At 36.3% G+C, this 25570-nt stretch overlaps 2 protein-coding genes across 6 annotated transcripts in view; one reads left to right on the top strand and one right to left on the bottom strand.

Moving 5' to 3' along the window:
- Positions 1-6459: 6459 nt before the first annotated feature.
- On the bottom strand, positions 6460-22094 carry LOC123536811 (protein FAM199X-like). Its single transcript, XM_045320260.2, has 7 exons — positions 21922-22094; positions 15848-15943; positions 14617-14801; positions 13759-13969; positions 12808-12959; positions 11629-11753; positions 6460-7727 (listed from the first exon to the last, which is right to left on the bottom strand). Exons 1-7 carry the CDS (start codon positions 21945-21947, stop codon positions 7566-7568), a joined length of 957 nt encoding a protein of 318 aa, XP_045176195.2. The 5' UTR covers positions 21948-22094; the 3' UTR covers positions 6460-7565.
- Positions 22095-22191: 97 nt separating this feature from the next.
- Positions 22192-25570, top strand: part of LOC123536322 (uncharacterized) — a 58245-nt gene continuing 54866 nt past the window's right edge. For 4 of the 5 annotated variants that reach the window (XM_053527989.1, XM_053527988.1, XM_053527987.1 and 1 more), the window contains exons 1-3: positions 22302-22455; positions 24229-24429; positions 24869-24992. In XM_053527989.1, the coding sequence (XP_053383964.1) occupies positions 24257-24429; positions 24869-24992 (297 nt within the window). In that variant the 5' untranslated portion in view covers positions 22302-22455; positions 24229-24256. The other variant, XM_053527986.1, reaches the window with a different exon arrangement.

Here is a 25570-nt window from a genome sequence, read left to right as displayed (position 1 = left end):
ACTGCGCGGATGCGCAGGCTGGTCTGGATCCATGCTGGTCGCATACCCACTATGTTGGTTTTCCCATGGCACGGCTCAATTAGTTAATAAGTTATTTCAATCTTTAGTAACAGCAACCTCATCTCAAGCTAGGTCTCCAGAATACAAGCTTCCTGTATATTAAGTTTGGTGATAATTTGCTAATCTGAACTCGAGTTACTGACCATTATATTCCATTTGACACTAACCGCCCTTTATACACTCATAAAGTGTTTTCAAGTAAACAGTACAATGCAATCATCATATTAAAGGCAAGCCATGCACTTCCTGTCGAAGAATAAGGATTGATGAAGGAATAAAGGTGCTTTGATGTAAATATGACATTGAGAAAAGCAAGGGCAATAATCTTATTGCTAACCTGACTTGGCCCATTTCTTAACTCAAAGAATCTGAGCAAATTTAGTGAAGACTGCTCGAGATGCAAAATAACTGATAGACAGATGACTACAACAGACACCCCCTCCTCCCCCCAAAAATGACCAATTTTCTTTGACTTCTACATGTGACCTTTGAGACAGTGGCCTGTGTCTTGCACATGACATATTGTGTCATTATTGGGAACATTTGTGCCAAGTGATTTTGAAATCGCTTAATCAAATGGAAGTTTTGGACTGGACATGAAACCAATGCTCTGAACATGTGACCTCCAAGTGTGACCTTGACCTTGGAGCAATGGGTCTGGGTCTTGTGTATGACATGTTGTCTCATTATCAGGAACATTTGTGCAAAGAAATTTCAAAAATCCCTTGATGAATGGCAGTTATTGATTAGACACGAAACAGACCTTGTTCACCTTTGACCTCCAAGCGCGACCTTGACTGTGGTGCTAGGGATCTGGGTATTGCGCATGACATGTTGTCTCCTTATGGATAACATTTGTGCAAAGTTATTTCAAAATCCCTTCATGGATGGCAAAGTTCTCGACTTGACACGAATGTGCGACAGACAACGGAAGGATGCAGCCTATTTGTCCTGCTTTTTTCTTTGAAAATGACAGGGGACAATAATTTTAAAACTATTCATTCTTGCAGTCTGCTGGCCATTCTTTTATTTGTAGATATTCCAAGGTTCACTGAAATCTCTTCAGTACTTCCTGGGTTACATTTCTGACAAGGCAAATGAGAAAGACAAGAGGTTCATGATGACCCTGGATCGCTCACCTGAGTTGTATGCGCTACTTGTTTCAAATGTCAAACTGATGCTAAAATATTAAGAAAGTACGTCAGAAGGCCACATTTTTGGTCACTGAAAGTCAGTTTTAAGATCGGTGTGCGAAACTGTACATGTCATCCAAATTTCAAAGCTGTATCTTAAACAAGAGCTGTCCATAAGACAGCCAGTGCTCGACTATTCGAATCGTTGTCACAGAAGCAGGAATATTAATCTAATTGTTAAAATATCAATAGAGTTTCAACCAAACTTTAACCAGAAGATTTTAAGTCCAAAAGGGGGCATAATTTGCCCAAAATACAAGTCAGAGTTATGAGAATTGAATAATGCAATATCAACAAGTTTTATAATCCTGAAGACACATGTCAAGTTTCAATTTAATATCTGATGCAAAACTTTAACCAAAATTTTCGAAGTCCAAAAGGGGGAAAAATTGGCCCAAAACACACGTCAGAATTATTGGACTTGATCCAGTGAGGTTGGTAATTGATCTAGAAAAAGAAAAAAATAAATTTCAAATCTATATGCCTTTAAGTAATAGCTATATGTATGTGCATGCAAAATTTTAACAAGGATTTTAACAAGTCCAACAGGGGCCATAATATGGCCAAAATTCAAGTCAGAGTTATTGAACTTGATGCTATCAACTAGTTTTATAACCCCGAAGACATATGTAGTTTCATTTCAATATCTGCATTAGTTTTGGTGATAGTTAATTGCATGCAAAACTTTAACCTGAATTTTGGCCTAGAAAAAGAAAAAATAAGTTTCAGAGCTATATGCTTTTAAATGATGGCCATATGTACTTGCATGCAAAACTTTAACCAGGATTTTTTACGTCAAAAGGGGGCATAATTTGGCCAAATTGCAGGTCAGAGTTATGGGACTTGATGCTATCACCTAGTTTCATAACCCCAAAGACTTATGTGAAGTTTCAAAACAATATCTGCATTAGTTTTGGTGATAGTAAATTGCATGCAAAACTTTAACAAGAATTTTCTAAGTTCAAAAGGGGGCATAATTTGGCCAAAATACATGTCAGATTTATTGGACTTGATCCTGTGAGGTTGGTAATTGACCTATAAAAAGAAACAAGAGCTGTCCGTAAAACAGCGCGCTCCACTATTCGGCGATTTGACAGTAAAATTGGATTGCTACCACTCATGCAGATGACGATGATAAAGATACATTTCAAGTGTCAAGTCTTTATCTTATATTGTACTAAAGTAACATCAAGAAAGCAAAGATTGCCAAAACAATTTAAGTATGAAAGGGGCATAATTCTCTCAAAAATACAATTAGAGTTATGGGGATTGTAACACACATTATAAAGAAATATTTTTAATTTCAAGTCATTATCTTTTAAAGAACCAAAGATATGTCTACAAAGCTTTCAAAAAAATTTAACATGAAAATAATTCCAAGTATAACAACTTTGTGACCTTGACCTTAGGTATAATGGGCCCAGCCCCTGCACATACTTTGTTTGTATGCTGGACAATGTTTATGTGAAGTTACAGTAAGATATAAGCAATAGTAACAAAGATATGACAGAAAAACAAAGGTTCCCGAAAAACTTTAACAAAGAAAGCTCAAGCTGACGCCGACGCCGGGGCGAGTAGAATAAGTTTCAAAGCTATACATGCCTTTAAATGATAGCCATATGTACTTGCATGCAAAACTTTTACAAAGGTGTGATACTGACACCAGGGTGAGTAGAATAGGTAGACTAGCCTTCCAATAGTCGTGCTAGAAACAAGAAAGTAGGCCACATTCATGGTCACTGAAAGTCAGTTTTAATATTGGAGTGCAAAACTGTACATGTCATCCAAATTTCAAGGCTGTATCTTAAAATACAAGAAAGTAGGTCAAGGTCACAGTGACCCCTTATCACTTGAGGTCATCGGGTAATTATAATTAAACAGTCTAGGAAATATGATCTGATAATTTTTGAAGTATTTTTTCCTGTAGAACTCTATATCAAGTGACCCCCACCACCCTCAACACCAGAGGGGGGGGGTGCGCATAATTGGAACAGTCTTGTTAGAGATCAACTAGGCAATGATACATACAAAATATCAAAGGCCTAGGCCTTGAACATTCAGACAAGATTTTTACAATTTTTTTCTATACAAGTCTATGTCAAACTTGGGACCCCTAGGGCAGGAATTCTTTTCATGATCCCAGCAGCATAATTTGAATTATTTTGGTAGTAGAGCAAGCACTAGGCAATGCAACATACTAAATATCAAAAGTCTAGGCCTTGCAGTTTCATGCAAGAAGATTTTTAAAGTTTTTTCCTATGTAAGTCTATGTAAAACTTGGGACCCCCTGGGTGGGGCCTCTTTTCATGCAGGGTAATAATTTGAACAGTCTTGGTAGAGGACCACAAGGCAATGCTACATACCAAATATCAAAGGCCTAGGTCTTGTGGTTTCAGACAAGATTTTTTCCTAGATGATGCTACATACCAAATATCAAAGCCATAGGCCATGTGGTTTTGGACAAGAAGATTTTTAAAGTTTTTCCCTATACAAGTCTATAGAAACCATGTGACCCCTAGGGCAGGGCCGTATTTGACCCTAGGGGGATAATTTGAACAACCTTGGTAGAGGACCACTATATGATGTTACATACCAAATATAAAAGCCCTAGGACCTGTGGTTTTGGACAAGAATATTTTCGAAGCATTCCCTATATAAGTCTATGTAAACCATGTGACCCAAAGGGCGGGTTCATATTTGACCCTAGAGAAATAATTTGAACAATCGTCTTAAAGGCCAACTAGATCGTGCTACATACCAAATATCAAAGCCCTAGGGCCTGTGGTTTTGGTCAAGATTTTCGAAGTTTTTCCTTTCGGTTGCCATGGCAACCAGAGTACTGCATGGAATCCAATTCTTTGGGCAATTTTGCAAGGGGGTCATCCAAGGATAATTCCTGTGAAGTTTGGTGTAAATCTGCCCAGTGGTTTTGAAAAAGATTTTTTTTAGAAACTGTTGACACACGACACACTACAGACATCGAGCGGTTACAATAGCTCACCTTGAGCTTTTGGCTCAGGTGAGCTAAAAAGTAGCAACTATATGCTCCACCCATCAAGTAGTAGGAAAATAAAATATAGCAGACTTTATTTCAAATTTTTATTTTTTCTATTTTGCAATATTACAAAAATATTCTCTCCTTTATAAAGACAATTTGGCTGACTTTGTCATATTTCATGCTATTTGTAGAGTTTGATATGAATGTTGATTTAGAAAGTAAAGTAGCTAAACCCATTATGCTAAATATATTTAAACATAAGCACATTTCTGTAAGTATGTTGTACAATCAATTATGAATTGTTGTGTAAAAAGAAGCACATTTCGATAGTCACCATAGTGTGTCTTTCAAAAGTTTCAACGATTAAGCAATTGTTCATAAAGTGACGTCCCCGCCTAAAACCAAGAGCACATCTTCCTTGTAAAAGCTTGGGATATTTCATGGTTACCCATGTTTGCCTAAACATACATGTTTTATTTAATAGTTATTCTGTCAAACTAAGCAGTAGAAGTTGTCAATGAATGTTCTATAGAACCGAACTGTAATTCTCAATTCTTTAATAAATCTTCTATCTTTTAAGAAATGATTGTAAAAATCTGACAACCTTACTAAAAAGGAATAAAGAAAATAGACAAAAAACAATTTGCACATCTACTGCTTTGATGAAAAACTTAACATGCAAACAAGCTGATTTATCAAATTTCTCATGAATTTATACAAACATTAAAAATTTCAAATTAAAGATCATTCTAACATGCCTGCCAACTTATTTCATAAATAAATATAGCATCATTTACATAGACTAGCTGTGAATTCACATATGTATTGATATACCTCAGTAAATGAGTTAAGTATAAATTTCAGTAGAGTCCATGGTATCAAGTTTTAATACACCACAATTAGACCTGTATACTCATAGAATGCTTACAACAACTTATATTTCCATTCAAAACTGAGTAAATTAACAACTGGCAAGTCATTAATTTATCAGACAACTTTTTTGCTAAAATCTTTATAAAGTAAAGGGATATTCTACAATTACAGATAATAATATTTCTCCATTAATAAAATTTCTTCGGAATGGAGAATAATTTATTAACTAGAAAATGCTTTTGTAAAAAAGCGCATGTCTCCCCCGCATGTCTCCTATAGGCAAGAAGTCAACAGGGGTCAGGAGCAAAAGTCAAAGAGACACTGATGGTTGGCTGCAGTAGGGATCATCTACTTGGCATGTCCAATCATCCCGCTAAATTTCAACACTCTTGGCCTAGTAGTTCTCAAGTCACTGTTCAGGCTTCTGTGACCTTGACCTTTGATCAAGTGACCTCAAAATAAATAGGGGTCATCTACTCTGCAAGTCCAATCATCCTATTAAGTTTCAACATTGTAGGTCAAGTGGTTTTCAAGTTATTTCCAAAAAATGATTTTACATGAACAGGCCACTGTGGCCTTGACCTTTAATAGACTGACCCCAAAATCAATAGGGGTCATCTACTCTGCATGTTCAATCATCCTATGAAGTTTCAACATTCTGGGTCAAGTGGTTCTCAAGTTATTGATCGGAACTGGTTATCAACGTTCAGGCCCCTGTGACCTTGACCTTTAACCGAGTGACCCCAAAAACAATAGGGGTCATTTACTGTGCATGAACAATCATCATATGAAGTTTCAACATTCTGGGTCGAGAGGTTCTCAAGTTATTGATTGGAAATGGTTTTGCATGTTCAGGCCCCTGTGGCCTTGACCTTTAACAGAGTGACCCTAAAATCATTAGGGGTCATCTACTCTGTATGACCAATCATCCTATGAAATTTCATCATTCTGGGTCAAGTGGTTCTCAAGTTACTGACCGGAAATGGTTTTCAATGTTCAGGCCCCTGTGACCTTGACCTTTCACAGAGTGACCCCAAATCGTTAAGGGTCATCTACTTGCATGACTAATCATCCTATAAGTTTCAACATTCTGAGTCAAGTTTCTCAAGTTATGACCGAAATGGTTTTCAATGTTCAGGCCTCTGTGACTTGACCTTTAATGGAGTGACCCAAAATCGATGGGTCATCTACTTTGCATGTACAATCATCCTATGAAGTTTCACATTCGGGTCAAGTGGTTCTCTAGTTATTGATCGGAAATGGTTTTCATGTTCAGGCCCCTGTGACCTTGACCTTTGACAGAGTGACCCAAAATCAATAGGGTCATCTACTCTTCAAGACCAATCATCCTATGAAGTTTCAACATTCTGGGTCAAGTGGTTCTCAAGTTACTGACCGGAAATGGTTTTCAATGTTCAGGCCCCTGTGACCTTGACCTTTAATGGAGTATCCCCAAAATCGATAGGGGTCATCTACTTTGCATGTACAATCATCCTATGAAGTTTCAACATTCTGGGTCAAGTGGTTCTCTAGTTATTGATCGGAAATGGTTTTCCATGTTCAGGCCCCTGTGACCTTGACATTTGACAGAGTGATCCCAAAATCAATAGGGGTCATCTACTCTTCATGACCAATCATCCTATGAAGTTTCAACATTCTGGGTCAAGTGGTTCTCAAGTTACTAACCGGAAATGGTTTTCAATGTTCGGGCCCCTGTGACCTTGACCTTTAATGGAGTGACCACAAATCGATAGGGGTCATCTACTTTGCATGTTCAATCATCCTATGAAGTTTCAACATTCTGGATCAAGTGCTTCTCTAGTTATTGATCGGAAATGGTTTTCCATGTTCAGGCCCCTGTGACCTTGACCTTTGACAGAGTGACCCCAAAATCAAAAGGGGTCATCTACTCTTCATGACCAATCATCCTATGAAGTTTCAACATTCTGGGTCAAGTGGTTCTCAAGTTACTGACCGGAAATGGTTTTCAATGTTCGGGCCCCTGTGACCTTGACCTTTAACGAGTGACCCCAAAATCGATAGGGGTCATCTACTTTGCATGTACAATCATCCTATGAAGTTTCAACATTCTGGGTTAAGTGGTTCTCTAGTTATTGATCGGAAATGGTTTTCAATGTTCGGGCCCCTGTGACCTTGACCTTCGACGGAGTGACCCCAAAAACAATAGGGGTCGTCTTCTCCAGCAGCCCTATAACCCTATGAAGTTTGAAGGTTCTAGGTCAAATGGTTCTCCAGTTATTGCTCGGAAATAAAGTGTGACGTACGTACGGACGGATGGACGGACAGGGCAAAAACAATATTACTGAAGTTTTGGGGCAAAGATATCAACAATTTTAGCATTTTACATGACTGCATGGTCACGGATAAACAAATATGCAGGTTTTAGGCATGGAAATCCTTTATGACAACTATAGCCTATGTCATCCTAAAATGTCAATATCTTCTTCCATAATTGTCTCTGATACGGCTAGTCGTTCTTCCTTCACAAACAGACCACTTCTCTTCTCTTTCAACTTCTGTCTATATTCTTTCTGTATCCTCTGCTTTGGTACTTTTGGTTTTCTATCTTGACTTTTGTTTTTCTATTGAGAAAACAAACAGAAGTGTTACACATACATTATCAACTTATCAAGTCAAAAATTGTGTCAAACAGTCACTAGGATATAATCATTTTACAAATGACATTCAGGCTCAGACAGGACTGAGACCTGTGAATACTGTAAAAGCAGAAAACTGTCACCAGAGTTAAATTTTTGCTATATTCCTGAGCTCCCATAACCTCGCTAACATTAATACTCACATAAATATTAACCTTTGTATCATTAAAATCAATAAATATCTCGTCATTACAAAAAACTTCCTAAAAAGAGCTCGTAGAACACGAAATGTCCCCCTTGATGCATTCAGTAATCTGTTTTATTTTTCAAGTTATCGTCCAGAAACCGTTTAACTGTTCCTAGCCACTGTGACCTTGATCTTTGACCTACTGATCTCAAAATCAATATGGGTCAGCTGCTGGTCATAATCAAACTCCCTATTATGATCCTAGGCCCAACCGTTCTCAAGTTATCGTCCCACCTTGACCTTTGACCTACTGACATAGGTAACGCTTTTCAATGTTTAACTTTTACGGAGACCCGAAACAGGCAGGATAACCTTTTTACATAATCTCTTGAATATAACACCTTGTGAACAATATTTCAAATTCTCTAAATTTTGATCCAGAAAAAATATGTGCATTTACAGAAGACAACATTGTACAACAGACAAGTTTCCTAGGCAACAACTATTTAATTATTACTTTCTGGCATTCCAAAGTATGGTCTTCTATACAGGTTTGAATGTATAAGACTATATTTGGTATTTGATTAAATTACCTGTTTATTCAAAACCTGTATGAATAGACTATGACATGGATGCCAAAAGCAGACAATTTTTACAAAATCATTTTTCAGAAATAAAACTAGAGCTGCTTTTGAGAAAAGCGCATGTCTCCCACAAATGCCTAATCATCTGAATAGTTATGTATCTGAGTCAACAATGCACCGATGACTTAAGAGTGCTGATACTGGCATCAACATTGTACCAATGATAAAGTGCAGATACTGACAGCGATTTTTAGTAATTCAATGGCCATAATTTCAAAGTGCCTGGACCGATTTGGCTAGTTATCGAACTTGGCCGAGTGCTTATTGGCAAACATATTTTGATTAAGTTCGGTGAAGATCGGATGAGAAATGTTCGACTTAGAGTGCAGACAAAATTTGTGACAGACTGACTGACTGACATACAGACAGGAGTAAATCAATATGTCTCCCACTACAGTGGTGTGGGAGAAATAACTAGGTGTTCTCTGTTCAAAAGTGATCTGAAACTCTTTTTTTTAATGTTGAATACCTTTACAGAACAGATCTCTGAAACAATAAAATAGTCAACTAATGGTGGCTGTCGAAATACCAAACTTTCTAAAGTCACATCACAATGCATGCTTGCTTTCTATGGACAACTTTTTCACAACACAATGGGAGGTGAGTAAACATTATTTCTGGCAGAAGAAAATAGTGGTCATGAGTAGGGATAACTTATTAATACCCATTTCTAAAAGTGCCCAATTATATGGACTGATCACTGATTTGTATTGAACATAATCTCTTGTTAAATCAGTTTATCAAGGAACATTTTTTAAAAACTCTAATAAGTTTACTCAGGACTGCAGCATAAACATGATGAAATAGAATGTCTGCATGATAAAATAACACAGAGAAAAAGGAACAAGTGTGTTCCAAGTCCTTTGTTCATGCATATTTTACTATTGCATTCGTACGAACTGTCAAAAGTATACACACCTAAGACAGCAGATAAAAATGCTTACACTTTCAACAAACTGCGATCCATAGCAACACCACACTTAACCGTTTAAATGTAAAATGAATAGTAAACAAATGAGGAACTACTGGAAATTTCAACAAATTCAAAGTACAGTCCAACTTTGTTTGCCTGAACTCACAGGGCCTGTTGAATTTTTTTTAAACCGTAGGTAATTGGTAATAACAGTAATATAGTGAAAATGTACTACAAACAGAACTTAAAATTCTAAGTAACAAGAACTGTGTATATTTTAACACCAATGCCCCAAATGATGGGTTGTCCAGTTTTCAGACCTGTGATCACTATGACGAGTTCATCTCAAGGTTCAGGCTCCCGTGACCTTGACCTACTTACCCTAAAACAATAGGGGTCATCTACTTCATAAGCCAAATCATGCTGTCAAGTTGAACATTCTAGGTCAAGTGGTTCTCAAGTTATTGGGTGGACTGTTTTTAAGGTCAAGTAATAACAGATATAAGTGAAAGTGCACAAATACTGAAACTAAGTTGCAAATGCGGAACAGATGCCAACGTGCACACTGATGCCGGCTCTAGTAAGATAGCTGTCCATTTTCTTTGTATAGCTGACCTAAAACTGCACTGCTGAAAAGTGCAAACAGATTGTCAATAATTGAGATTTGACTCACACCTTTCCTTGTTTGAGAGAAAAGGTGTTATCTACACTTCAATCTTTGGTACCAGAGGTTCTGTTAGCGAGTTCCAGCCATGTGTTCAACAAGCGATCCAAAGTATAACAGCATGTACATCACACGAAGTTTGCCGCTACCTGATGCTGAGTTTGAGTAAAGGTAGTTGTTTGAGCAAATGAAGTTAGACTGTAATGTAAACCTTTGTGCCAAAACTAACAAGAGCACCGCCTTGCGGGTGCTGACGCTCATCTGATTTTTTTTGTATAATAGAAATATTGTCCTACCCATGATTTTCTAAGTCTAAAAAGGGCCATCATTCTTGCAAAAAGCAGGATAGAGTTATGTTTCTTGATGTACAGTGTCCACTTATGATGCTGAAAAACTGTTGCAAGTTTTAAAGCAATAGCTTTGATAGTTTATGAGAAAAGTTGACTTAAACATAATATTCAACCAAGAAAATAATTTTTCTAAGTCCAAAAGGGGCAATAATTATTGCAAAAAGCAGGATGGAGTTATGTTGCTTGCTGTACAGGGTCAGCTTATGATGGTGAACAAGAGGTGCAAGTTTTAAAGCAATTGCTTTGATAGTTTAAGAGAAAAAGTTGACCTAAACATAAAACTTAACCAAGAAATCTGATATTTTCTAAGTCCAAAAGGGGCCATAAATCTTGCAAAAAGCAGGATGGAGTTATGTTTCTTGCTGTACAGGGTCAGCTTATGATGGTGAACAAGTGTTGCAAGTTTTAAAGCAATAGCTTTGATAGTTTAGGATAAAAGCTGACCTAAACATAAAACTTAACCAAGAAAACTGATTTTCTAAGTCCAAAAGGGGCAATAATTCTTGCAAAAAACAAGATGGAGTTATGTTTCTTGATGTACAGGGTCAGCTTATGAAGGTGAACAAGTATTCCAAGTTTCAAAGCAATAGCTTTGATAGTTTAGGAGAAAAGTTGACCTAAACATAAAACTTAACCAAGAAATCTAATATTTTCTAAGTACAAAAGGGGCCATAAATCTTGCAAAAAGCAAGATGGAGTTATGTTTCTTGCTATACAGGGTCAGCTTATGATGGTGAACAACTATTCCAAGTTTCAAAGCAATAGCTTTGATAGTTCAGGAGAAAAGCTGACCTAAACATAAAACTTAACCAGGCAACGCCAACGCAGACGCCGACGCCGACAACCGCTCAAGTGATGACAATAACTCATCATTTTTTTTCAAAAAATCAGATGAGCTAAAAATCAGGTGCCAAAAACTGATAGAATATCAGAAAACTTGTCTTTTTATGAACACCTGTAGTATCTTTTAAAGGATTAAAGTTTGAGTTAACTGACTAGCGATAAGTGTCATTTTTGTCATATGGTATCCCAAATTGTTCCTTCATATTATTGAACGACATGCGAAACCATCAACCTCCAACAAGCCATGGAAGAACTTACCTCAGTTTTAGTTTATAAAGTATTTACCTTTGAGAACTTTCTGTTGGAACTGTGACTGTTGTGATTATCTGTTATATCGTTGGACTGAACACAATGAAAGTTGACTATGTCTTGTATCTTCTCTAATTTTATGTCATCTATAGTATTCAAATCTGAAACAAATATAGATTGCACTGAACATGACCGAGGTTTGTGAGATTTTTCTTTTCAAATAAGTCTTACTACAGATTGTCATTATATTATTATATCAGATTTATATAGCGCCCTTTTCATGATAAACACGATCAAAGGCGCTTTTACATATAGCAAATGCAGCCACACAGGGCGCGAAATTCATCCTCTACTAGTACACAGAGCGATTTGACCAGAGGGGTAGAGTGAGATAAAGCCCCCAGAACAGATAGCGATAACGTTTTAGATACATACTTGTCCGGCTAACTTAGCCTAGCTCTTTGCGAATAGACAGTCTGGTTCTTTAACGTGCCCGGTGTAGATTAGATAGTATTCACTCCTGTTTTGTTTGCTGGCTTTCACTAACAGCTAGCAAATTTAAACAATGTAAGAAATACACCCAATCTACAATAGTTTGGTTAATCTGTGTTTCCAATGTAACGCAATGTTCAGCTTTTCTATCTACACCAAGGGATGTGAAAAATCAGTGGAGATTCCAGAAAATTCTTTCAATATTCACTTTAAAAAACCCAACTACTTATTTTTAAGAATCATTCTTTTATTTACTGGAATGTTTAGAAACTTGACTTGGCAAAACTGATATATGATCATGTATTATCATATCAACATAACATGCATGATTTGCTACACTGGCTGCCATAACGTTAGGTCATATGGCAACTTTCCAGACTTAATGTTTGAGCAAAACTCAACCTTCAGGCCATTCTTGTAGGCTTTAGTGCACCTACGTAAAACCATCAACATTTTGTGAGCCACAATTCTATATCTCAAGAGGGCAAAAGTCAACAATCTTACCTACACAGCAATGAAAACTTTGAATCCAGAAGATATACAGATAGAGTGACATTCAAAGACCAAATGTATCTCACAGTGCACATAAACACATACAGGGCACAGCCATACAAGATACTTGCAGGAAAGACTTTAAAACGTGAGCTACCGTAAGTGTATTTCTAAAACCTTATCTAACAAAAACCATCAATTACAATGTGAAATTGCATCCAGACAACCTACCTATCACAAATTGAGTTGTTTGTTTACTGAAAGTTGCTGCAGGGTTGATAACTTTGATGATCTCCATCTGCTCTCGTAGACCAAGGTCATTACTGATTGTAAGTGATAACTCATCAACTGTTTTTGCTTTCTGCGACTTTGTCATGTGACTCCTGTTTCAATAAACAAGTGAAAAATAAAAGTTTTGACATGTTCAATTCTGATCTGGATAAATAATCTAATTCCATCAAAACAAAAGACAACTAGAATCTACAAGTTAAATATTCAAATTTAGAATATGAAGGACTCTTAATTTTAATATTTCATTACCCATGTGCAATACCTTGCTGAAAGGTTTATATGATTTTCTGAGATCACTCTCAAAATGCAACCTTGATAATGGTCAATTTCAAAATTGAACTAAAAAATAAACCAAGATGTAACAGTTTAGATAGAAGCATCACCTTGATAAACTTTGTACCTTGTACATATTTTCTAAAAAACATGTAATGACAATACCAGACAGCACTTAACAGGGTTCGTAACTAAAGGTAGTCTGTTAATCCGAGACTAGTAGATTTAGATTTCAACAAGTACAGTCAACAACATGTCAGTCATGCCTTCTGACGGTTTCAAAAATTCTTAAATCTAAGAAACAAAATCTCAATACACGCAGTCTGGTCTGGATCCATGCTGTTCCCTTTCAAAGCCTATTGCAATTTGAGAAACCGCAGATATGCAGGCTGGTCTGGATCCATGCTGGTCGCAAATGCACTATTACTATGTTGATTTTCTCATGGTGTTGCTCAAATGGCAATCCACAATTTTTGTCTCTTCCGTATCTTATGCCATGGATGGAAGTGCATGGTTTTACAGTACCGGGTAAATCTGCCCTATTGTTATATGATATCAATGGATTACCATAATATATCATACAATTTTTCTATATATATTTTAATGACCTTTCCCTACCATTTTTTGCATGGTGTATTTTTCAATCTTCGTGACTGGCATTTTGAGGACGGTTGTATAGTTGAACAGGTAAACGCCTGAGAGGCCGCAGGAATTGAGGTTGGAGACCAGTCTTTATCTGGAGAACAGGTACCTGATGAACCTATACTGCTGTTGGAATCATCATCATCATCGTCATCATCATCTGACCAGTTCACATTACAGGAGGAGTCTGAAATGTAAGCAAGACTGATTGAGCTAAAAAGTATAAATAATAATTGATGCCATGAAGAAATACCTCAATATCACTCTTTCATGGCGGATTATTTCAGACTGGGCCCAAATCTGTATTGAATCAAGGTCTGCGAGCCAGCTACCAATTTGCAAAGCTGGACTAGAACCAATCAGAAGCGTGAGGCAAGATGTTTTATGCCATCAACCTTATCCGCTAAGCCATTAAGGCTATAAAGAAATATCATGCAATTTCTACTATTTATATGTATTGGGCACTGGAAATTTCTTAAATGCTACTGAGTGTCTCTCCCACACAACGAAGAAGCTGAGCGTTGGTTCTTCCCAGGCACGGCGGCATATGTATGAATCAGTGCTCTACATTGCGCACTTTAAAGAACCAGACTATCTGCGCAAAAAAAGTTAAATCTATGTTAGATGGACATGCCTGTATCTAAAACTTTCTCTGCTCTGGGGTTTTTCTTTCACTCTGTCAATAAAGTCAGACTGTTATGTATCTGCACAGGTGGAGGATAAATTTCACGCCTTTGGGTGGCTGCAGTTTGTATGCAAAGCACTTTTGAACCGGTTTATCATAAATGTGCTGCTTGAATCTATTATGGAAATTGTAGATAAAACACTTGATACCTATAAAGTCGTTTAGATTTGATTCTAGTCCCTGCATATAGACATCTGACTCTATATCAAACACAAAAGCATCGTCATCACCATCAATGTATAGCTCATCGCTACTGCACTCTGATCCAGCAGTCATACTAGATGATCCGGACACACGCTCTACATGCCACTGGTTATTATTTACCTCATATGTACTGAAACGAACATTTTACAAATAACTCGTTTGCAAATGAAACATTAAGTCAAGATATTAAAAGTTCCCCTTTGCTATTATCTAAAATCTGCTGCACATAATTATAAAATATAGTATACCAATGACTACCATTTTAAATTTTTCATCATTCAGTAATATCCAGATCTGACTTTGATATTATAACACATATTTAACAAGAACTGTCAAAGGAGACAGCATGCTTGACTATTGGATAGTGAAACTGGGCACATCTGAGGAAGATGGAGCTGTAACTTGAGTTTTTATGACCCCAATTAATAGTCCAATGTGGATGGAGATATTGGACAAGAGCTTAAGTCTGTGTTAAAAGTATTAAGTATTAAAGATGAGTCTGTGTCAAATGTATTAACATACAAGCAAGTTAGATGAATTGGTATCCCCTGCCGAATGGGTTTGTGGTGCGGAATGGCAAACAAATATTTGTTTGTTTTGTTTTGGGTTTAACGCCGTTTTTCAACAGTATTTCAGTCATGTAACGGCGGACAGTTAACCTAACCAGTGTTCCTGGGTTCTGTACCAGTACAAACCTGTTCTCCGCAAGTAACTGCCAACTTCCCCACATGAATTATCAGAGGTGGAGGACTAATGATTTCAGACACAATGTCGTTTATCAAATAGTCACGGAGAACATACGCCCCGCCCGAGGATCGAACTCGCGACCCCGCGATCCGTAGACCAACGCTCTTACCTACTGAGCTAAGCGGGCGGGCTGGCAAACAAATATATCCATCAAGTAATTACAGCTCTAGATAAAGAGAAAGTGCATCAACTTTAACCAAGGTGCAGATGTGGAGGTCAAGTAGGACAGCTCTCCATACATTACTTGGTAAAGTCGAGCTAAAAACAAGAAGTTAATATCTAATGTCAAATGACATCAGCTTCATATACCTATTCATTTTTAAAATTTGTATGCTGGTATATTTAAAGGTATTTGTACATTATAACAACCATTGTATCAAAGATACAAGCCTAATCAAATAGTACACTACAGAGAATGAGTGATAATACCTTTTGTACAAGTCCAATATACTGTCATCCTCATCGCTGTCCTCGACTGCTGGCAGCTTATAATCACCAGTTATAAACACATCAGACGACCATGGGCTGAAGAAGGAAAGTAAAATGTTTCAACTTAATATTGTTATTCTTTTTGTATATATAGATACAGTAATCCAATTATTAGGGATGGCAACTAATAGCAATTTAATTGTTCCAATATTCTGACAAGTTTTCTAACAAATATTCAGCCATCAACAGACCTAGGAAAGAACTCAAAATCTATTTCTTGTTGACCATATCAAAATCATAAAAAAACTCTTCATACTTCTGTTTCCAACAGATTACAGGCTTTTTTTTACCAAGAAGGGGCCCAGGCCTGTGATTTGTGGGAAAAAATAGCTCGGTATTTGGGCAAAGGGGAATAAAAAACCCAGATGTAAAGTCAATTTTTGGGGAAAACTGCATTATTTAAAGAAATTTTCTGAGGGGAAGGGGCCTGTTACAGCCACTATTATAGAAGAAACAAAACAAGAGGACCATGATGGTCCTGAATCGCTCACCTCTTCCCACATGACCCAGTTTTGAGTATGACGTCGTTTTTTCTATTATTTGACATAGTGACCTAGTTTTTGAGCTCATGTGACCCAGTTTTGAACTTGACCTAGATATTATCAAGATAAAAATTCTGACCTATTTTCATGAAGATCCATTGAAAAATATGGTCTCTAGAGAGGTCACAAGGTTTTTCTATTATTTGACCTATTGACCTAGTTTTCGAAGGTTCGAAGGTACGTGACCCTGTTTTGAACTTTACCTAGATATCATCAAGGTGAACATTCTCACTAATTTTCATGAAGATCTCATGAAAAATATGGCCTCTAGAGAGGTCACAAGGTTTTTCTATTTTTATACCTACTGGCCTAGTTTTTGACCGCACGTGACCCAGTTTCAAACTTGACCTAGATATCATCAAGATGAACATTCAGACCAACTTTCATACAGATCCCATGAAAAGTATGGCCTCTAGAGAGGTCACAAGTTTTTTTTTATTATTTGACCTACTGACCTAGTTTTTTAAGGCACGTGACCCAGTTTCAAATTTCACCTAGATATCATCAAGATGAACATTCTGACCAAATTTTATGGAGATCCATTCACAAGTATGGCCTCTAGAGAGGTCACAAGGTTTTTCTATTTTTAGACCTACTGACCTAGTTTTTGACCGCACATGACCCTGTTTCGAACTTGACCTAGATATCATCAAGATGAACATTCAGACCAATTTTCATACAGATCCCATGAAAAATATGGCCTTTAGAGAGGTCACAAGGTTTTTCTATCATTTGACCTACTGACCTAGTTTTTGAAGGCACGTGACCCACTTTCGAACTTGACCTAGATATCGTCAAGATGAACATTCAGACCAACTTTCATACAGATCCCATAAAAAATATGGCCTCTAGAGAGGTCACAAGGTTTTTCTATTATTTGACCTACTGACCTAGTTTTTGATGGCATGTGATCCACTTTCAAACTTGACCTAGATATCATCAAGGTGAACATTGTGACCAATTTTCATGAAAATCTCATGAAATATATGGCCTCTAGAGAGGTCACAAGGTTTTTCTATTTTTAGACCTACTGACCTAGTTTTTGACGGCACGTGACCCAGTTTCGAACTTGGCCTAGATATCATCAAGACGAACATTCAGACCAATTTTCATACAGATCCCATGAAAAATATGGCCTTTAGAGAGGTCACAAGGTTTTTCTATTATTTGACCTACTGACCTAGTTTTTGACCGCACGTGACCCAGTTTTGAACTTGACCTAGATATCATCAAGGTGAACATTCTGACCAATTTTAATGAAGATCTTGTGAAATATATGGCCTCTAGAGAGGTCACAAGGTTTTCTATTTTTAGACCTACTGACCTTGTTTTTAAGGCATGTGACCCAGTTTCGAACTTGACCTAGATATCATCAAGATGAACAATCTGACCAATTTTCATGAAGATCTTGTGAAATATATGGCCTCTAGAGAGGTCACAAGGTTTTTCTATTTTTAGACCTACTGACCTAGTTTTTTAAGGTATGTGACCCAGTTTCAAACCTGACCTAGATATCATCAAGATGAACATTCTGACCAACTTTCATAAAGATCCCATGAAAAATGTGACCTCTAGAGTGGTCACAAGCAAAGTTTACGGATGGACGGACGACGGACACCACACGATCACAAAAGCTCACCTTGTCACTTTGTGACAGGTGAGCTAAAAACCCAGAGATACAGAAATAGTTCAGACACTCTATCAACTTCTGACAATAAAATAAGATATTTTTAAAGACATTGGGCAATATTAAATAATGTTGTATTCAAGGCTATACCGTTATACGGAGTATTAAACCGAATAAAGGACTGTGCCAAAATTTACTCGACATATTTTTTGTAAATATTTTTAACAGTCACCTTTAATGTGGATGGAATTATACAATTATAAGATATAGCCTGCATAATAAACTACACATGTATATTTTCAACGTTTTCCTTTGCTAAGTTATACAGTGCAGACCAAGATCAGCCTGCATATCCATCATTCTTTTATCTCTGACCTTTGGCCTCTATGTGTGACCTTAGACCTAAGGACCTGGTTCTTGCGCACGACACTGTCTCATGACGGTGAACAATTGTGCCAAGTTACATCAAAATCCCTCTATGTGAGTATATATAATTCGCAGTTAAGGGAATTAAGGTTTAAGGTGTTAGGTTTTCGCACCTTTTTTTATCACAACTTACTGTTAAGAAGCACTAGGTAGATTGAGTACTCAGTACATAGCGTAGGAAACCTGACAGCCTTTACCTTTCTCTAACCCCCACCCCACGTATGACTATAATGTATCAATATTGACTGTTTGCCATTACTATAGAAGAAGAAAAAGACTGTACATAGCAATAATTTTTAAAGAATGGCTCGATACGCTGACAGGGCTAGACACTTAACTTTTTTTCAGTGGTGGTCTGAAGGACCAGCAGCTTTTGCAAACTGCTGGTCCGACAGAATTTCAGGTGGTCCTACCTAGACCGATGTTTTTTTAAAGTTAACGCAACCAGTAACATATGAGCCCGCCCCCAGCCCTTCCGTGGAGTACTTTTTACACACACTGCAAAACGTGTTTTTTTTTATAATATTATTTTTATAAACATCTCGAGGGCTGAGCGCGAAACTATTGTATCTTGTTCTTTATTTATATACAGTTACAATAGTTTCGCGCTCAGCCCACGATCTGCCAATTAATAAAAAGAATTTTGAAAATCTCATTTAAAATAAAGATGTCAATAAAGAAGATTTTTTAAGCAATTCATATTTTAAGTTGTCTCATTATGCATACTGCCTAAAAGTGGGTGGGGTTTGTTGCCTTTGCATGTTTTATTCTCGAAAAATGCTTCAAAATAATTTTACGAGCTTCTTTGGCAACAGTTGACATATTTTCTTGAATGCAGACTTTGTCTATTTATCTATTTGGGTTTTATGGCGCACCAACACAGTATAGGTTATATGGCGCCAAACAGGACTACAAATTCTGGTTCCACATCTCATTTACATCGCAGACTTTATTGACTTTTTTCAAGACTGCACTATAAAATCTCGTTAGAAATGACAGAAATGTCCAAAAATCATGGTTGCGAAAACAGGTGACAAATATGGAAAACGAAAGTAAGAATTAAATTCTTGATAAAATACCTGTTTTAAAATTCTTTCTTTTTCATTATACCTATTGAATACTTATAATTTCTGCTTATTTAAAGCATTTTTATTTGTTTTGACCCAAACAAAGCCTCGGCAATGATAATAAATTAAATAAAATACTTTAGATCGAAATGGCCGACTGGCTCATATAATCGTGTCATGCACATAAAATTTGTTGTTCAGTAAGATGAGCTGTATACCACTAATTTACAAGTCGACAAACATGACAATAGGCTGCTTTTCGCATCAACTTTTACACATTGATCAATAAACACGTTTGATAATGACGGGCAATGTACTAAATACAAACCGCAAGATGACAACGTGTCAGTCAGCGCATGGCGTGACTGACATCTGTCAGTAGCTAATTAATATACGACGCTCCGCCTCATGTAATACTTCCGCTTGTGGCGGCAAACAATATTGAAATTCCCAGGGATTTTGACTGATAAGTGGCAGAACTTTCGAACTCGAGACGCATCAAAGAAAATTCTCGCAGGTCAAGCCGTGTCTGTGTGGGTCAAATGCAATATTTTCTCGATTTTCACAGGACAAAACCTGGAACCTCGTGTCTACCGAATGCACTGGTATCATATGGTACTGATACCTCAATAGTTGCAGACTACATCCGGGCATTCCTTGATTCTCTTGTAATTTTCGGTGGTCTGTCGGACAACACAGACATGAAAATTAGCAGTCCTCCCTGAAAACTGCTGGTCTCGGACCAGCGTTAGTGTCAAGCCCAGGCTGAAGAGTGTCGACTGAAAGTGCATGCCAATGACCGCCCCTTCATTAATATTTTTTTATGAAAAGTACAGATATCGTATTTCAAATAAAACTGGCACATTTTTTGTTACTTCGAGATGTCAGTCAAAGGTATGCAGAGAATCCGAGTAGAATTGTAAATGCACAACTGACTCTGCAATTCTGATTGGTCAAACATAGATTTCACACTATGTCAGATAGAGTCCACGAAGAGAATTCTTGGAGAAAAAGAAACCTTGGTACGCTCTGTTTCCCTCCCTATGTTCTTTTTGAAGTGTTTCATGAAGTATTCACTTCATGAACTCTATCTACAATATCATGATTACATATCTGATAATGAATTTATGTTGACATTAAAATAATATATAAATGTCCATAAACACTGGTAGTGGTAAAGATAGTAAGCTACAGATCAAATCCGACATATGTAGCCGCTTTTATGCTACATGTAATTCCAGTTGATCATTTAGATCCGACCATGAAAAGAACCAATTCAAATATAGTAAAAGGTGATGTATTCAGGACTATAATTAAGTGGTTATGTGCTAGGTAGTTGCCAAATAATATTATGTGGATCCAAAGCATACCATTTCTTAATGAAGCACAAGGTTGTTGCATAACTACTGTTAAGCACTATATGCATGTGCGTATAATTTTTTGTCAAAATCCACCCTAAAAAGCCGGTATGGCTATTCAAATTCATGAGCGATTATTATTTTATTAAAGCAATACATTATGTTTTTGTGATTTAAATTGATTATTCATGCCAAAAAACTAGTGCATACCAAAAATATTTAAAATTCAAGCATATTAATGCTTTTAATTTATATGAAATAGAAGACTGGCAATCTGATATTCATGTCTGTGAACTGGTATTCATGTCTGTGAACAGACTGGTAAATACCAAACATGAGCGATTATTACTCTATTAAAGCAATATATTATGTGCTGGTGTTAAAATGATTATAAATATTAAAATACATGTACATACAAAAAATGTACTACATTCAAGCACATATATACAAGATTGTCATTTATATAGAATACAATACGGACGATCTGTTTTATGCCAACAAACATGACTGTTCGAAACACTTGGTTTTGCAGTAACTCTGTGATTCCAGCAGGTATGCAAATTTTGATTCCAACCCTAACGTTTTATTTCGGATATTTCAAAAATTTTCCAGGGGAGGTCACCCGTACTCCCACCGGTGTAAGGGAGATATCCCCTCCTACACCCACCCCCTTTCCTGTGCGTATAATTCATATCGCCCTGGGTATGCCCTTAGCATGCACTAATTTACCAAGCCCAAGTCAACTGTGAGAACAGTAAACTGAAATGCGCAATATTGCTAGCCAGGTTTCAAATTGAAGCACCTGCTACATGCCTGAATGAAATGTGTGCAAATCTGCATATATAATCGAACCTACCTACTAATATACATTAAATTAACTGACAATGAACAGAGCACGTACAATTGCTGGCAGTGACAACCAAAAGTTTGAGGTGCCAGACCATGTGAGTCAATATTCAGTGTGATGTCACCGAGATATTCTACGTTTATTTACCTTGTAAATGGTGCGTCTGACAGCATTATGGAATAACTATCAAAGTAAAACGTTTAACAGCAAAATTTAAACTGAAGGCATTGTTGGCTGCAGCAAAAATGATCAAATATTCGCTAGTGTAAAATAAAATGTGGCGTCAACGTGGATCCCATGCGTGCTACGTCATAGATTCCTTGCCTACCTTAAATTGATTTTGATTGGTCGATGTCCGTCATTGCGTTAGAACAAATGATTTGATTGGTTTAAGGCTCTTGCAGTCGGATAAGATTGGTGTTTGTCTAAAAATGCCGGGCCGAAGTAATATTTGTTTATTTCTTACGGAAAACAAACTTGACAAGGCTGATGTTATACATGAACATATGAATAAAGTCAAAGTAAATATGCAAAACCAAATTCCTCATTTGTCATCATCAACTTTACTGACAATAGCTATCCCACTTTAATCAAAGCGATACCATCGAAGTAGCCTCCCCTGGCTAATTTGCATAAACTTGTTTACAAATGGCGACCAAGTAACAAGAACATTTTTAAGGGGTAATTATTTCATGTTTTTATATGTTTTCATTGTTATGTGATTGATTAGTCAGTCCTTTTCATGCTTACTCGATTCTGGCCTCATATGTTTGAAACAGACATGAATTCGTGTGTGTCACAGCATACTTTGCCCACACTGCCATAAATCTATGCCCTGCCACAGGTGGCAGTATCATACTCATAGATTAGCCATCCACTAAGTATTGTTTTGATAGTTGAGATTTTTTCAGGGTTGTATCAGGGGTCTTTTAAGGCGGGGATATTAAGAACGCCTGAGATTAGTCCAAATAATAGGATGTTTCAGGACAGCATGATAATTTTTGATTGTCGCTGTCCTGTCACGTCTAAACTTATTCTGCATATTTCTGTTAGGAAATCCCCAATAGAAATCCTTTTGGATTAATTTCTGGTACATATACAAAGTATTTGTAATGATTACATCTCTGATAATAAATTTATGTTGACATTAAAGCATAAACTTACTTTGCTGACATTTTATGAATTTTATGAATATCACACCTTTCGAAGATTTAAGTCTCACATTTCAAATTATGAGTTATATTCAACTCATTTGAAGTTTCTAAATGAATGTTAATGTCTAATTTATGAGAGCAAGTAAGTCTGACAAGTATAGTATGACTTTTTTGGATTTCTTAATGTCTTCGTTTTCCTATTAGTAACAGTAAATTAAAATGCAGATACGGGTAAGGTTTAGAGAGACGACAACTAAAAAATATCAGATCATAAAATAAGTCATCCCGATGTAGTTTCCTCATATATGCCCTACTTCATTATCAAGTATCAAAAAAAGTCAAGTGTGATATCTCGGAGATAGACTCCTCGAGTCAACTCTTCTGATACAACTTTGCACAAATGTTCCCCATAATGAGACAATATGCCAGTAGTTTAAAGGTCAAGGTCACAGTTAGAGATCAAAAGTTGACTGGGTTTGTTTCGTGTATGACCAATAACTCTGCCACTCACCAAACTATTTTGATTTTACATGGCACATGAACTGTCCCCTATAATAAGACAATTTGTCAAACATAACATACACTGACTCCTACCTTAAAAGTTAAGATGACACTCGGACGTCAATGAGTTTATTTAGGTCATATTTCTGATCAGGACTTTAACCTTATATCCCTGGATGGATATTCTGAAATCACATTAATATTCACCAGAACAAAACAATATGTAGCATGGAAGTCATTGGTCCCATACTGAAAAGTCTAAGAAGGCAAAGATTTTAGGTGAAAGATAACCTAGGGCCAATGCAGAAACTTTTCGTGCTGCGTTACTGAGACAGATCTATTATTAGTACAAATTTAACATCATTACTTATATCACTTAACAGCTATAAAAAACAAGTGTAATAGAAGAGACTATTGAATAACTTTTGTAAGAAAAGAAACTTTGACCGATCTTATGTAATAAAATGTAATAAAACAGATTGTGCAATAATTGATGAACTAGTTTTGTGAGATAAAATTAGATCAAAGACGCATCAGTGTTCTTTGTCAATACAGACAAATGTATAAACGAAGAGAGCAAGTTTGCAAATTAAAGTTATTTGTGATTTTAAATGTATTGACTACAATTAGTTTTATTCATTTTCGCAGATTTATTATATCAATATTTACACACAGACATAATTAAAACAGAAAAGATTTATGCTTTAGCTGTATAGAAAGTTAGGAAATACTTATTTCCACTGATTTTTTCATAGAAACAAAAGGCAATGGCTGTTGTATATTTGATTTTTTTTTCCAGACTGATGTAGATACAGAATAAAAGCAGAATGTCTCTTAGGACAAAAATAAATGGGTTCACGGCCTGGGTTAACCTACGCCTTACCCCGTATAACCAGCTGCTCAACAATGTCCTCATGGATCTTCTAACAGGGACACACATGAAATACCTTTTAGAAAGTTTCACTGGCAGTAATTTAAAAGGGCTTGAAAACCTGGATGGGTAATTATAGTAATTTAATTCTGTATTATAAGTGACTTTACTTTTGCCTGTTTTACTCTCTCTGTTTTTCATCATTATTTTTAATATAGCCTGATTTGATATGTTACTTTGCTCTGATGATTAGTTAGGGACATAAATATATGAAATTTGAAGCAATAGCTTTAGGTGTTATCTCCTCTGAAAACAGACTAGAAATGCCTACCATTGCTGTTTCCTTGGATATCAGTAAATAAGCAAAATTTTAACTTAAATGAAACAGGTTGTCTCTTGGCACCTTCCATTTTATTTTCAAGCAAAGACATCAACACTTAGTATTGCAAATTCAAGAATAATTCCATCAAGTAAATTTCACTTCCATTTCAATTATGTCTATTATAGTGCATGTAAAACTGTGTGGTGTTTTTTGTCATACAAAAACTTCTTGAATGCTGATTTACAGACTTACAGATCAGCAAAAACAGACAAGAGTTGACTGGATGGTTGAAGAACTGAAGAAGAAGAATGTTATTGCAGAAGATGTTTTCGTTGACACACGATTGTTTGCAATGAGAAGCGCCGATCATGTAACTCAGTCTTTGATAAAATAATGCATTTTCAATAATGTAACTTATATAAAGATACAGAAAAAATATATGGTTTCGGATACTGTGAAGTAATCTAATTTCGTTGGATAAAATTTTGTGGTTTTAGACAAATTAGCTGTTTCATATTGGAGACCTGTTTGAATGGATTTAAAATTTTGAAAATACAATGAACGGCAATAATTATTTTACTTTTACACTGATATTTAATTTTTCTGATTTAAGTGAAACTCAAGTCCATGAAAATTGATACATTAGGGAGATTTCATAATTTTATTTATTAATAAATTAATCATAAACGATAATATTTTGCACTCAAGACTGTGCTTATAAATAAAGAAAATTACTGATGAGTATTTGAAGTTGGACTGTTTTAAGAAATAGTCATGTAATTATACTAAAAATCTGTAAGTCTTTTTAAAAAATGGATGTTAATACATGACATTTGTGATAGAAGCCGTATAGTTTGACACATTTAGTTTAAACATTGAGCCACATTAAGGGTATATCATACAGATTTTCTACACTGAAAGTTAATAATTAATAGTAAAAGATTTTCT

Source organism: Mercenaria mercenaria, chromosome 17 (genome assembly GCF_021730395.1).
Source record: "Mercenaria mercenaria strain notata chromosome 17, MADL_Memer_1, whole genome shotgun sequence".
Taxonomy (NCBI): Eukaryota; Metazoa; Mollusca; class Bivalvia; order Venerida; family Veneridae; genus Mercenaria; species Mercenaria mercenaria.
The sequence above is the reverse complement of the archived record's forward strand: the minus strand, read 5'-3'. Positions and strand labels throughout refer to the sequence as shown.